The 14,083-nt window shown below is 43.2% G+C and overlaps 1 protein-coding gene across 5 annotated transcripts in view; it reads right to left on the bottom strand.

Annotated features, from left to right (window-relative positions):
• Positions 1-1,557: 1,557 nt before the first annotated feature.
• Positions 1,558-14,083, bottom strand: part of ZFYVE26 (zinc finger FYVE-type containing 26) — a 68,889-nt gene continuing 56,363 nt past the window's right edge. For 3 of the 5 annotated variants that reach the window (XM_077818709.1, XM_077818710.1, XM_077818713.1), the window contains 12 exons: positions 13,851-13,987; positions 13,509-13,729; positions 12,682-12,829; positions 11,335-11,544; positions 9,663-9,881; positions 8,236-8,433; positions 7,366-7,568; positions 6,391-6,532; positions 5,858-5,917; positions 4,360-4,542; positions 3,520-3,564; positions 1,558-2,412 (listed from right to left, as the gene is read on the bottom strand). In XM_077818709.1, coding sequence (XP_077674835.1) covers positions 2,203-2,412; positions 3,520-3,564; positions 4,360-4,542; positions 5,858-5,917; positions 6,391-6,532; positions 7,366-7,568; positions 8,236-8,433; positions 9,663-9,881; positions 11,335-11,544; positions 12,682-12,829; positions 13,509-13,729; positions 13,851-13,987 — 1,976 coding nt within the window. In that variant the 3' untranslated portion in view covers positions 1,558-2,202. The remainder of the gene's footprint in view (positions 2,413-3,519; positions 3,565-4,359; positions 4,543-5,857; positions 5,918-6,390; positions 6,533-7,365; positions 7,569-8,235; positions 8,434-9,662; positions 9,882-11,334; positions 11,545-12,681; positions 12,830-13,508; positions 13,730-13,850; positions 13,988-14,083) is intronic. The other 2 variants (XM_077818712.1, XM_077818711.1) reach the window with 2 other exon arrangements.

Genomic DNA, 14,083 nt, shown 5'->3' with positions numbered 1-14,083 from the left:
CCAGTTCTAGTTCTGCTGGTAAGAAAAAGATCCTTAGAATTCTAAGTTAAGGACTATCAAAATTGCAACAAACATTAGATAAAGTGCGTAAAATAAAGTGCAAAGAAGTCAAGCAGAAAGACAGGCACAAGAATGGCTGGACTACATGGCAGGCACCATTCTTTCCTTCTATAATGTTCAAGTTCCTCTCACAGATGCATACAGAATGGTATTTACTGCATCAGTGCACACAGTACAGACCTCTCTACCCATATTTATTTATAGATTTGGTATCAACCCAGGTCATAAAAAGTATCACACCCAACAAGACAAGCCTAACCCCTGGAGCACACTGCAAGGCCGGTTCTGTCTGGCTGAGACAATAAAAGCAGCTTTTATTACCCTTACTAATGGGATCAGGAGATTCTGGAAGCTAAGTGTGGTCATCCCTGATTCTAAGATCGGAGCTATTTCTAACCCCAGATCCAATGAGCTAATTATCTCCAGCAGGGAGAGAAGTTTGAGTCAGTGGGACAGTGGTCATGAAACACTCAAAATGAGGTCAACCACGTCCTTTTCATCTCATTGGAGGTCTGTAGTCTATCACAAGGACTCTATTTGCCTGCTTAGCTTACCTTGTACAATGGAATTAGTTATATTACACTTCCAGAAACTAAACATCTTTATAGATTTCATTTGGCTGTAAGCGAGCCAGCTGACTGTAATACACTGGGAGCTACTGAAAGGGAAATTGAGTTGCCCATCTCTAAATGTTAGCAGTCTACATCCATTGCACTACAAGCATGTTGTGGGCTGCCAAAGTTAAGGAACTTCTTTTTAAACCATCACTCATTTCTGCTTCTTCCATTCTCTGCTGCCTGTTTCTCCTTCCTACTTTTCCCTCTTCTCTGATTATCAGCTGCAGAGAAGCAGTAGCCAAATCCAAATGCCCCTGAACAGAATCACTTTCCACCAGAGAAACATGCTGTTAAAAGAAGTAGACCAGGGGAGCGTGGCTTTTGGTCTGTTTCTAGTCAGCAGCAGACAACTGGGGAAAGAGATTCTGTGCAGCAGCAACTAATACAGGGACATCACTTGAGTTAAAGGATGCCTGTTGCCTGCCAGTCCCCAGTGTATTCCAGACAGTCTGAGCCATTTTTTCACCCCAGGAACAAATGGGTGGTGGTTGTTTTATTTTAAAGTATATAACAATTCAGTCCAAAATGTTTCACTTTGTCAGAAGGGGAAAGATTGCTTTGGTAAGGACACTCATTGCATGGTTCAGCAGTCTATGACTTTGCTGTGTGATTAAATTTCACCATTTTAACCCTTTTATAAAAGGAAGGTGCTTTCCCTATAGTGCAAGGGGTGTATAGCTCAGCTTGTTTACACTATGGAAAGGGACATAAGAGTCCTTGCGACTATCCAATGACAGTTGTATCACAGCAGTTTAATCCACTTAGTGGATTAAACTAGGGAAGCAAGAGGTAAAACAATTCTCACAGACATTCTTATCCTATTTCAAGCTTTTCCCCTTTGTACTGCATCCCGTTCAAATTACATCCATCCATCCATCCATCCATCCATCCATCCATCCAAGGGCCCAAGCAGCAGGCAAACACTTGTCAGTGATTTCAGCATAGAGACACCTGCCATATACAACCAGCCATTGCCTTTCAAACCAACTAAAGGATTTGCACATACTGTGCTAGTGTAAAAAACTTAGTGATAATTAGTAGAGATCTTTAAAAAGTCACCTCAAAAGTTCAGTCCCAAGTCTACGTAAATGGAAACAAAACTCTTCGACCATTGCAATGATAGATTCATTATAAAACGGCTCTGGCTAATAGAAATCAAAGAGATTTATGTTTCAACGTACACTGAGCTGGGATGGGATGGGATTTGGTCATCAACTATACACAGGTTTACTGGGTTAAAACAAACCCATGGCAAAAAAGAGTGCAATGCCTCTTGGAAAGGGGAGAAAAGTGCGTTTCTCCATAATCCTTAGTCTTGCTTGTTCAGGTTTAAAACACACAGGAAACACCCTGAGATATAGCTTGTCGGTCAGCAGAACACAGGGTTGGCACTTGTATTCCTTCCCTTTAGCTACAGGCACCCGAGCGGCTCCTGCTTGCCACTTCGCTCTCGCTGAGGGATCACCGAGCGGCTCTTCTCTGTGCCGTATGAAGTCTTCCCTTTATGGATGCTGGTGCCTGGTAGTTATTTCCTAGTGGTCTGGGTGAACCTGCTTTTTTGTTTGGGCTGGTGCACTGAAAGCCACTGGGCACAGATGGCTTGCACAACATCTTCCCCGCTGTTCTCGGCCAACTGCCGCACATGCTGCACCAGCTGCACGGCTCTGGTATTCTCTTGTCTCACGGAGACCAGGTAGGCAGAACGCAGCTTGTTGCACATCAGGTAGGCTTGGATCTGAAGCAATAAAGAAAAGTGGTTGTTCACCACAGCCTCCCAGACTGAGTTCTAACACACAGGTAGAGGTGAGGGCTCATTGGGAAATCTAGTTCAGTAGGCAGTACTATTTAGAGAGGGTGTGCATTGTGATGCAGAGGATAGGATGTAGCACAGGCCAGGTTCTGCTATAAGAAGTGTACTACAAAGGGCCAGTGCATTAGACTTTTTAAAATGTAAGCCTCTGTCACTGGCTTTTAGAACTTCTTTGGATGCTGATCATCATGGAACCAAAAATCAGGATTCTTGCATGTGTAGTTCATGCTTGAAAACCTCCATATCTGAACAGCAAAGATTCACAGAGGCATTCTGCCCATGGCCTAGTTCTTTCAAAAGCTCACATTAGGGTCACTGTAGCATTGAACTTAATGCAGTGACAGAAATCAAATCTAATTTCTCAGAACAGCGTGTCTGGTGGTCAGAGCAGGAGAGTGGGAATCAGGACTCTTTGAGTCAAGTCCCAGCTTTGCCACTGGTTTGAATGTGACCCTGGAAAGTCATGTGACCTCTGGGCCTCAGTTTTTCCATCTGTAAAATGGGAATAGAATCTATTTATCCATTTGTGAATGTAAAATGATTTGAGAGCCTTATACTGAAGACAGTAGAGAAGTGCAGTGTATATAATTAACAGAAGCCATGTATTTCAGTCTTAGCATAGTCTACAAAGAAGAGAAATTACCAAATTGATCAGATAAAGGACGGTGTGCGCCTACCACAATGGCAATAATATAACACTGGAATAATAATGAGCTCAATGCTGGTCTCCCTAGATGCACAGAGATCCCCATCATCTGCCTGCTGCCATGGGAAATTAAGTGCACCTATGAGAAAATAGGTAGGAAGAACCAAAAAGAACCAACTGAATCTTTGCATTGCTTTTAAGTCCCACACAGTAGCTCTCAGAGACCTAAGGGTCTCTAGCTTTTGGGTACACTTCACTCCCAGTGTTGGGGAGAAGAGATGAGATCAGGCACTTACAAGGTATCTAAGCTCAATCTTGAGAAGCTTTGGTTTCTAGGCATAGCGTTCCCACAGCAAGCTAAGGGTTTCCCATTACACTTTACTCACCTTGTTTTCGTCGCTGTCCATATCCTGGATCAGATTGTCCAGATCCTATACCCCAAAGGGGAAAAGCAGGTGACAATTAGAGGACTGTAGATTGCAAACCATTATAGTTTTATAGCCTAACAGATTAAAACATTGCACAGATGAAATTACAGCAAGGTGTTTAAATCATCTCAGCCATCCACTGTCCCAGTTCCTGAGGCGCCGGGTACTAAGCCCAAATCTTCCCTTTTACTGCAGCTTACCTCCTGTCCCAAAACCAGTGTCGTGTCTTCAAGGAACTCCATGAGGGCAGCTTTTCCTCATTAGGACTTCCTGCCCCCCTCTACGCAGTGGTAGCTTCATGGAGGTCTTTCGGGTTCCCTACCTCCACGCCCCACACACACAGAGCAATGTAAAGGCTTTGTGATGGGCAGGGCAATCTTAACGGGTGGCTTCCTATACAGGCAGCAATTCTTGAGGGCACACATGGCTGTGCTCCCTCCTCCATGTGCTCTCTCTACCAGCAAGGGATCTTCATGGAAAGACACTCCTCCTCATCCCAAACAGCAACGTAAGGGAGGATCCCACTGGGTAGAAGGATCTCTCCTGCATGCCACTTGCACAGCACCTTGCTGGGAGATTTGAGGGAAAGGACCCTGTAGCTAGACAATCACACCCCCCAAATAGCCATTTCCCTTTGCAGATGCAAACTGATTTCTCTGGAGATAGAACATGTAAAATAAGGGGCCAGAAGAGGTTGACAGCATGTCTCAATGCATGGTATGGATGCTGAGAGGCAAGGGACTGTCCCCTTTCTAGACTATCCCACCTCAGAAGACGGTGCTATGGGGGCAGCATTACCTCAGAGGGGATATCCTTAAACTCATCCAGGCAGTTTAGGATGATGATATCCCCATCATTTTTGGCTGCAACTCCAGACTCATTGACGCATTTAAGGAGCTGCCGGATCTCACTGTAGTTCTGCTGCTTCACCAGCACCTTGGCCACTTTACTGTACACAGCTGCAGCCTCCAGCTGGAAATCCTGAAGTGGGAAAATGGAAAGCATCAAAGCAGCATGTTCAGTCATGGCAGATTCTACCAAGCCTGCCCAGAGGAGGAGCACTGTGCTGCTAGAAGAAAAGAATGTGGCTCAAGTACAGTCCACACTGCTCTAAAACACAGCCCATTGCCACCCTCATTTTCCATACAGAAGTACAGCCCTCAGGGCAAGAGGGCCAGCATGTCACTTTGCTTGTGAAGGCCAGGTCACTCAGATCACAGTGGGACCCTAGTCTCCAGAGGCCACTCCTCTGCACTGAAAATCTGGGCAGCTGCAGTCTGTTCCACTCCATGCAAGGCAGACTCTCCCCTTGCACTCCCACCAAGTTACTAATGTGGGTCCTTCTCAGCTAAGCACCTGGGCTACTAGTACCAGGCTGGCAAGTATCTCAGCCTCAGCCATCCACACATGCTGGAGAGACACATTTCCAAAAGAACAGTTTCCAATTAAATACTTCCTGCTCCCTGGATGAGCAGGCTCTGGGAATAGCATTGTGCCAGCTCTGGGCCTGTTTCTTCACTGCCTCCATATCCTGTGCAGTCACTGACACCTGTGCAGAGTGGGTGTCAAATGCTACCAAATCTGAATTCTCCATTCATACCTGGGGTAGCACTTTGCACAGGGTGAATGACTGAAGAAGGTGCAAGGCAGTGGAGAACGCTGCTTGGTTACTCTGGCAGAGCAGCAGGGAGGAAGGGAATGCATTGCTAACTCTGTGGATGAACAAGGAGGCAAGTTAATTGGCTCTGAAGAGACCAGACCCATCTCTCAGGAGAGCAGGCAGTGCCCTAGTTTTCCTCTTCATATGGTGCATGGAGCCCCTTCCTTCACTTGTTCTCTCCCATCAGGGTGCCCCCTCTCTAATCTCCTCTCCTTCAGTGGATGAGCGGGCACCAATTTATTCAGATGCACAGCAAGACAGCCTTCTGGCTGATCTAGAGATTTCAGAACTGCCAGCATGACACTGAGACACAGACAGGGGAACCTTGAAAATTAAGCTCTACTCCCTCACACACTCACAGCCTCCCCCAGCTTAACTGGATCTGGAAGTTGACGTCAGTGACTCTCTAAACTAAAAGCTGGCCAGGCAGTTCATTTCCAGGGCGGAGAGGGGTCCCTGACAATGCATGGAGGTTTAGAACCTACATAATTGATTGGTCTGTATTTTACACAAACATGGGGACTGATCTGAAACTTGTGTTTTCCCCACTTGATGCAAAGGGTCTGATAATAAACAGTGGTGCTTTACAGGAGTGAGATCAACCTTACATGCAGCAACTTCTTAGGTTTTCCATACCTGGAGGACTCTGAATGCAATTCCAAAACCTTCTTCAATGTTCTTCCCTTCCAGCATGACCTGTGAAGAAATTTCCAACATTAGACATAGGTGAAAGTGAGACATTCCCATTTGGTTATGTGTAGAAAACTCACAAGGAAATGAAGTCACTTGTACAAAGTAGCCCAGGTATTTTACTGCCTCTTGCCTGAGTTCAGCACTGCAATACCGTTTGCCAAAAGGCAATTTACCGCCTTGTTAAGAAGCGTCTCTAACAATGGGAGGCAGCATGATCCAGAGAGGGAGAGGCAAAGACATGAGTTCTGTTGTCAGGTGCCCCATGGTAGTCAAGTTACTTAAACTTCTCTCCACCTGTAACATAAGGATAAGGATACTTACCTACCTTTAAAATGCACTGAGAGCTATAACTGGAAAGTACCTTATGTATTATTTGAGAGTCCAGATGAGTGCTCCAGGCCCCCAAATCATCCTTTAATCCACAGAGCAGGTCAAGTTAAGGCAGCAAATGTTATGTTTTAAATAGCAGCTAGTACCTTGCCAGCTACATCCATCTTCATGTGATTGTTTCCAAAGAGAGTGGGCAAGGTTGAGCCAGTTATCTGAGAGGTCCCTGAACTCTCACACCGATGCAGGAACTTGGTGACTTCCATCTGTAGCTCAACTGTATTGATGTGCCTAGATTGGGAAAAAAATTCTCATTTATCTGGGTACAGAGACGCATTTGCACAACTATTAATGAAGTGCACCATCCACAAATTATTACATTACTGAAAGTGTCTCAAAAGGTAGATGTGTCTCTAACAAAATTAAAAATGGCTATTTTAGCTGCTGTTTGACTTGGGCATACAGTAATATTAACGTTAGCTCCTTCTGTCTCACCCCATCTGCAGCACTGAAGTGCCCTCCTGAACTGCATAGGAAACATGCATTACGAGTGCTCACGTGAAGTTCAGCGTTACACACACCGACCAGCTGTGGATCTCTAACAACAACTCCCAGACACACACAAAAAGACTAATTTTTATTAAGCTGCAGCCAAGTGTGAAAAAGTTTCAGTAACTTTAGATGAAAATAAACCTTAAGAAAACTGTAGTTATAGACACCCCAAAAGTTAGAAACAGAGGACTAAACTTCTAACAACATTTTAAAGTTTGGAAATTCAGTTAACCATCTAACTCTTACTTCTAAGGCTCGCATCTAGCTCTGCTACTATACAGGTAATAAGTTTAGCAAACAAAATGTAAATTGTATAGACTATGCCCATATCGGTTTTGCCTACATACAGGAGGGTAGATGGTACAGGGACTGACATTCTGTCACTTGAGACTTGTCTTGACCAGGAAGAGCGGTGCTTCCCGTATACCACAGTAGGAAAAAGGTCAATTTTGGCCTGGGTTTAGCTAGAGTATGTGAGCTAAGCCCAACCTAAACTCAACCAGTTTTCCTCATCAAGACAAGTCTCAAGTGCAACCTCATTCCCAGAACTTCATTTCCTGTTTTGCAGATACCTTGATACATCAGTGGCTGTCATTTTCTTCCGAAAAGTGCAAGCAGCTTTTTTCCTTCCGGAACTCCTTGAAACCTCCTGCAGGTAGATTTTGAGGTGGTCCTTGACCTTCAGGAGCCATTTCTGTTGGCCTCCCAGCTCTGTGTAAGACTTTGCCTTGTGAGTGAAGAATCTAATGCAGGTCATGGCAGCACGGACATGATCCTTGAACAAACAAGTAATGAACTTTTAAAAGGGGGATCATTTGACAACAAGGCTAAGACCTATGATGTTGAGAAACACTATAAGAATCTCAGAAGCGGAGAAGACTGAGAGCATCCATAGGCAGAACATCTTCAGAGCTACTTTGACTGTTGGTACTAAAATGCTCACACAAAGCAAACATTATGGTTCCCTAAGAGGACATACAATTAAAGCAACAGATAAGATAGTGCAACAAGACCAGATTCATGACAATAAGCACAGCAGATATGAATAGACAGTATTGCCTGGAGTCTTCCTAAGATCAGAAAAGTTCCTACCAGCTTATATTCAATAAAAAGTAAGCAAGCAAAAGACATACTATGTATCCGCAAAGCACAAGGACTTCAGTTAGAAAATGCGAAACAGGAAACAACTGCAGACATGGACTCTGCAGTTACTCTCTCACTTAAAAAGAAAAGGAGGACTTGTGGCACCTTAGAGACTAACAAATTCAGTTGAGCATAAGCTTTCGTGAGCTACAGCTCACTTCATCGGAGCATCCCAGGGAATTCACAGAAAACATAACGTGACCAAGGCACAGAGTTTAACACCCAAGTAAAACTGCTGAATAGAGTGATACTATTCACTATTTCAGCAATAAAGGGGGGGCCACACACCCCACCCTTACCTTCATAAACTGCTGCAGTTCATACAGAATGTGGTAGTAGTTCTTTTTCTGCAAGTGTTTGCAGGCTGCAATCAGGTAGATGCCCCAGCTCTCCAGACTTGGATCAATGGTTTCCAGCAAGTTCTCCAACATGTGCAGTTTCCCACTTTTATAACTTGGGACAAAGATCCCTTCAATGAACACTTCCGGTGGGCTCTCCTACAGTGGGAAGAAGGGAGCTTGAGGTGAATCAGCTGCAGGAATTGGCTTTTCTCTTGCTACTGAAGGGAATACCAGTGACAGAGAGGTTAACCCTACATTCTGAGCACAGGCAGGCACCCAGCAAATTGCTGGCTTTGAACTGTTTTTTAAAGGGGTGCTACCATGTTGTTTAATCACTGCATTCAGGGTAGTGACTGGGTTTGCTATTTTTTTTAAAAACCACTGCACAGCACAAGTTACAGAACCCAGTATGCACAGAAATGTTTCAACAAAAAATACATTTGGTGGAAACAGGTTAACTTTTCAGTGGAATCCTTCCCCTGCAGTGGTGAGAGCCTCAGCACCAAAACAACCTTGCACTGCTGTAAGAGAACCGGAAAGTGAGAACTGCCATTTGAAGTCTCTCTGTCCAAGTTGCGGTAGGAAGTTTTCAAGCTAAAATTGTTTTGAATTACCTGAAAAATTTTACTGGTGGAAAACTGCTTGTGCACCACTGGGCACTCAAAAGCAAGCAGATTTTCTTTAAAAAACAAAACAAAAAACAATTCACTTCTAAGCTAAGAACAAAAAGGATATGTTCAAAAGGTAACTGAGAATAAGGGCTTTGAAAGGACTTTCTCAATTCTAACTACAGCAATCACACTGATGATAATAAAGAGAAACCAGAGCTGATAAGGCCACTTAAACAATTACCTATTAATAAGCCAGTTAACAGATTGGGGATAATGGAGTTAGGTATGTCAATCAGTATGTTCTACATCAAATGTATTTCAATTCTAATAGGCCAACGAACCAGCTAAAATCCCACACACTCTAGAAGTTTTAAGTATTTTTCAGTAGCTTTCATGTTGTTAAGAGCTGGTGGATTGATAGTACTGCAGGAGAACAGAGAATGGCTCTCTTCTCTAGCCTTCCCTACTTTGGCAAGGGGATGGGGCAATAATAATTTCAAGATGGAACAGTGCTGGTTAATGTTCTACATGACACAGATGTTCAGTCATTTGGAATAAATCCACAGAGAGACTGGACAATGAGAACATAAATAGTGAAAGCTCAGAGGAAATAGAGCACGCTGGATTTTGAATTCAGTCATTATATATACTGTATTATCCTGGTCACCATCTTGGATTTGCTTGGAAGGGAGAAGTCCTCCTAATGCTTTCAGATCTCCAATTTAGATGATACAAGAGCAGATTCTGACACTGCCAGCAGAATTCTTTACTCACCTTATTTAACAAATGCAGAAGTGCTTCTCGCATGCAGTCATGTCTCATGTAGAAGCTAATGATTGCTAGGTTGGTGCCATAAGTGTGTAAATAGAACAAGCACTCCTGATAGTAGCTGTTGTGTTGGATCTTCCCTTCGGACATCATCTCCAGAGACAGGCTTCGTGTCCTCAGGGTTGCTTCCAGGTCTCTCAATGTGGCAAAGTAGTCATCATCCTGCTATTAAGACAGAGAATCAATGACATGGGACTGTCCAGGAACGATTAACAGGAAGACTATTCTGCAGAGTCTCCCTGGGGTTAGTGCGTATCAGCCAACCGCCTCTCTTTTTCTACTGTGATATACATGGGATGAAACTCCAGCCATATTACTGGATAGGGAAACTGTATTCAAACCTTGCTAGCAGCAATGATGCTTAAACATGACTGTAGCTACTGTGGTTCTGTTCCCAACATGAATGGGTCCTTATAGGAGGTTTGTTTTTTTAAAGATATTTCCACTGCTGATAGAGACTTCTGATAAAACAGCAAGTCAGAGACTAAAATGCATATTTGCTGAAGACCAGAAATTTTAGGAGAACAAATATAATCATAGGGGGAAGCCCTCTTGGGATAGCAGTTTACTTAAAAATTCAAAGCTTCAATTGGGGCCTGAATTTTAGTTAGTACCTAATTATAGCTTACAGTAAACTCAAACTATATACATTCTAAAAGGAACGTTTTCAATCTGGAGGTTCTGACGTCTCAAGTTTCACCCTCAACTATTACATGACTATCAGAAGTTCTTGACAAAAGAGATACGACATCACATTGTACAGATGGATGGAACTTAGTCTCTTCATAAAGACACTTTGTATGCTCTGTAATAAAAATATAAAAAGTTGGTTTAATTACAAAATCAGTGCCAATCAAAAGAGACTGAACTTCCACCTGCAATGGATAAGGGTTTTTTGGTGGTGGTGGTGTTAAAGCAAATCTAGTGCTGGCAGCAGATTCTGAATTGTGAGTCTGGGAAACTAAAGTTCTCCAGCCACACAACACAGAATTGATACCAAAAATGCTCGCTTCTTAATAATGACCTTTGTCACAGTACCATAAGTTAATTTGGAAGGGCTGCACCAGTGATGGTCGAAGGAAAGAGGAGTGTCTCTTCTAGGACTCATACAATCCTTGCTGCCTCTAACTGAGATCAACAAGGGGGGAAATTAGTGCCACTTCTGATACATAGTGACATGGACACCAGTTCATTAAGAACTAGACTGAGACCTCCACCCCATTTCACACTGGCCTCCAAAGAGCAGTCAGATGTGCTTCTGCATTACTGCATAACCTTCAAAAGATGAGCTTCTTCCCCATTTACTGGGCACAACACTACACAAACAGAATCCCATCATTCTGCTCTCAGTCACTGACTGGAGGGTGCAGCCAGTGGGGCTTCTGCACAGGCTTCAGTATTTGTGGTGCAAATCCTCACACCATCTGCTCCACATGCAAATCATGTCAAAAAGACAAAAGCAGCCGCAAAATACTACTCCAGCATTAACCCCTATAATATGCTATGGATGTCCCCTCTCCCTCGGTTGAATCCTGTTCTTCCTAAAGAACTGTGCCAAAGCCTCAGGACTTTGACAGTTTTGGTACAGTTCTCCAGAACAGGTAGAATAGCCTCTTACCACCAGGAGTATGGGTTTCACAGTGGACTCCAGATATTGTATCACATCTTGGACTAGCCTTGAGCCATGATTCAACTGGTTCAGATCAAAGGGTGGCTTTAAGCATCGGCTGAATTTCTCTCTTGCTGAACTTAAGTTCCCAGCTTTAAGGCAAGCCATACCCCAGGCATGCCATGCGCCACCTGGATCCAGCCCGGTCTTTGTAGAAACCTAAACCCCAAAGCATTAGTTAGTAGTACATAATACAGAGACAGCACAGGAGAAGCAGATAATTACACTCCTAATCTAAATCAGGGACCTTCCATTGCCCAAAGAAGAAATGTCTTCTTGTACACTAAGAAATGCCTTTATCAGTTCCACATTAGTGACCTTAAATACTAGCTACTGAACTACCCACAAAAACTCTGATTATGGAAGGATTTTCCGATTGCAAATGTAATGGAAGAGTTTAATCAATCACCGGTCAAGGATAGTTCAATCCAACAGTTTTTACATTCATAAAGGTAAAGTAATTTTCCCCTTCATAGTAGATTTTATATAGTTTTATTACAAGAACAGAACAACACTAAACAGGTTTGTGGTTTAGAAAGTGATATGAAGTGTTAGTGGTTTTCTGTTTATAGACTTGCTGATGCTTCATGGAAACATTTTGGCAACATTCATTTCACACAAATCTGCTGATAGAAAACTTCATCCCACAGTTTCTTTAGCAGAGATGTTTGCATGTAAACAGAAACCATTTTTGTTTAACAGTTCATCTGCTCATGCTGCTTATTCCCTACTAGAAATCCTAATCCTGTTTGTGTCATCATAATCCTCTTCATAATAATTGTGATGCCACAACCAGAGGCTTATGAAATCAAGGGGGTAGGGAGGCAAAATGCAGAAGATAAGCCATATGACCAGATGAGCTGTCAAGGTTTATCATTGTCTCATAAGTGAATGTTTTTCAAAGTTGTCCGTCCTAGCAGGCCTCTGAGAGTCCTTAAGTACAAATCAAATCACAGAAAAGAAAGATCTATTAGGCTGAATGTCCTAACTCCCCTACCAATGCAAGGTTGTTCCTGACGGTGCATTTTTAGTTTTTTGCCTGTCCTAATTGGAATTGGATGAAATGATGGGGTTCACATCACTCCCCTTGGCAGACTGTTCCCAAGCAGAATGCAGCTCACTGTTAAACTGAGCATCTGAAAATATTTCCTAAGTTTTTCCTTTTTTAATCACATCCCATTGTACTTTAATATCAGAGATCACATAAATTAAGTTCAGTGGGGAAAGCAAGCCATCTAAGACGATTTAAAAAAAAGGGGGGGGGGGTTAACACCTTCATCCCCCCGTTATTGTTACCTCAACAGCTAACTGATAGTATTCTGCTTCCAAAAGCCGATTCCTTAGCCTCGTTACTGCTGCAGGCTGCAGAATCTGATCCAAAGATGGTACATGGCGATAGGCAGCAGCAACTAAAATATTCAGCACATCCACCTTGCTGATGTAACTGTTCGGAAGGAAGCAGGAATGAAGTGAGTGGGCACGTGCACACACAGCATATCACTATACTCTAAGGCTCATTAGCAAGGATCTTCAAAGCCCTTATGCCTGTAGTATCTTTTACATTGGTGATTCCCAACAACTGGTACTTCCAAATTTGTCTCTGGTACTCTAACTCTACTTCCCTTCCTTAATGCACTGTCCTAGAGCCATTTTGCTGCTCCGGCTAGCTACTTCTCATTCAACCAGACTGGCTAATACAGCCTGTGGAAACACTAACCAGTACTGTCAAGTCTGGTTTTGTGGTACATTTACCTGAACAGCTGGGACCCCTTGCATTGCACTTCCCACTCTATTCTGCCTTACACTGATGCCCCAGGAAGGAATAAAATTCAAATGCCTGACAAGTACCATTGTAAAAGCCTAAACTAAACAAGCGTCTGAAAACAAGCAAAATGTTAAGCTTAAAAAAAAATCTCCCATAGTAAAAGCAGCAAGTTTAAACAGTCAGGGAGATTTATTCCCATCTATTCCAAGAGTCTAGTATTCCCAATAGTGATTTTGTGGATAAACAGGTCACTCTCTAGCCTCTAGATAGGTTAGTCCAGCACCATTCACCACCACTTTAATTCGTTAAAGGAAGGCTAAGAGCTCCAACGAATCCAAAAGGACAGCTGGCAACTTACCTGTCACACAAAGCTAGATCCTGGCTCCTTCCGGCTTTTACAAACATCATCTTGGCACTGAAAAGCAGCTGTTTCATGATGTCCATGAGAAGCCCAGCATCCACTTCAGGGTTAATCAGACCTTGGGACAATTTACAGCAGCACTGTATCAGCTGGTGGCCACATGCTGTGCTATCTGAGTGCAGACTGAGGATGGAAATACACAAGGAAGAACTAGGGGCCTGTCAATTAAGAGTAAAGAAAGACCCAAGAGCTTGTAAATGGACACTACAACAGCACTTAATAGAATTCTAAAGGGAACTGGTTACATTGGACTCACCTCTCTGTCTCTCAAGCTCTTACCTGTTCATAATAAAATTCGTTACGCACAATTTCATTTTCATCTTCACTCAGAGAAAGAAGCCACTCAAGTTCAGTTGCCTTGGGTACTCTCATCACTACATAGCAATCCAAACCTCCGTTACCACAGGTCTGTACTGCTGAGAAAGAGGAATCAGTTAATCAAAATCATCCTGGAAGGGGCAGAAAATCAGGCAGAAAGCATGTCACAAAGTTATTCTGTATGCTTTATCATC

The sequence above is a fragment of the Eretmochelys imbricata genome, chromosome 6 (assembly GCF_965152235.1).
Source record: "Eretmochelys imbricata isolate rEreImb1 chromosome 6, rEreImb1.hap1, whole genome shotgun sequence".
Classification (NCBI taxonomy): Eukaryota; Metazoa; Chordata; order Testudines; family Cheloniidae; genus Eretmochelys; species Eretmochelys imbricata.
The sequence above is the reverse complement of the archived record's forward strand: the minus strand, read 5'-3'. Positions and strand labels throughout refer to the sequence as shown.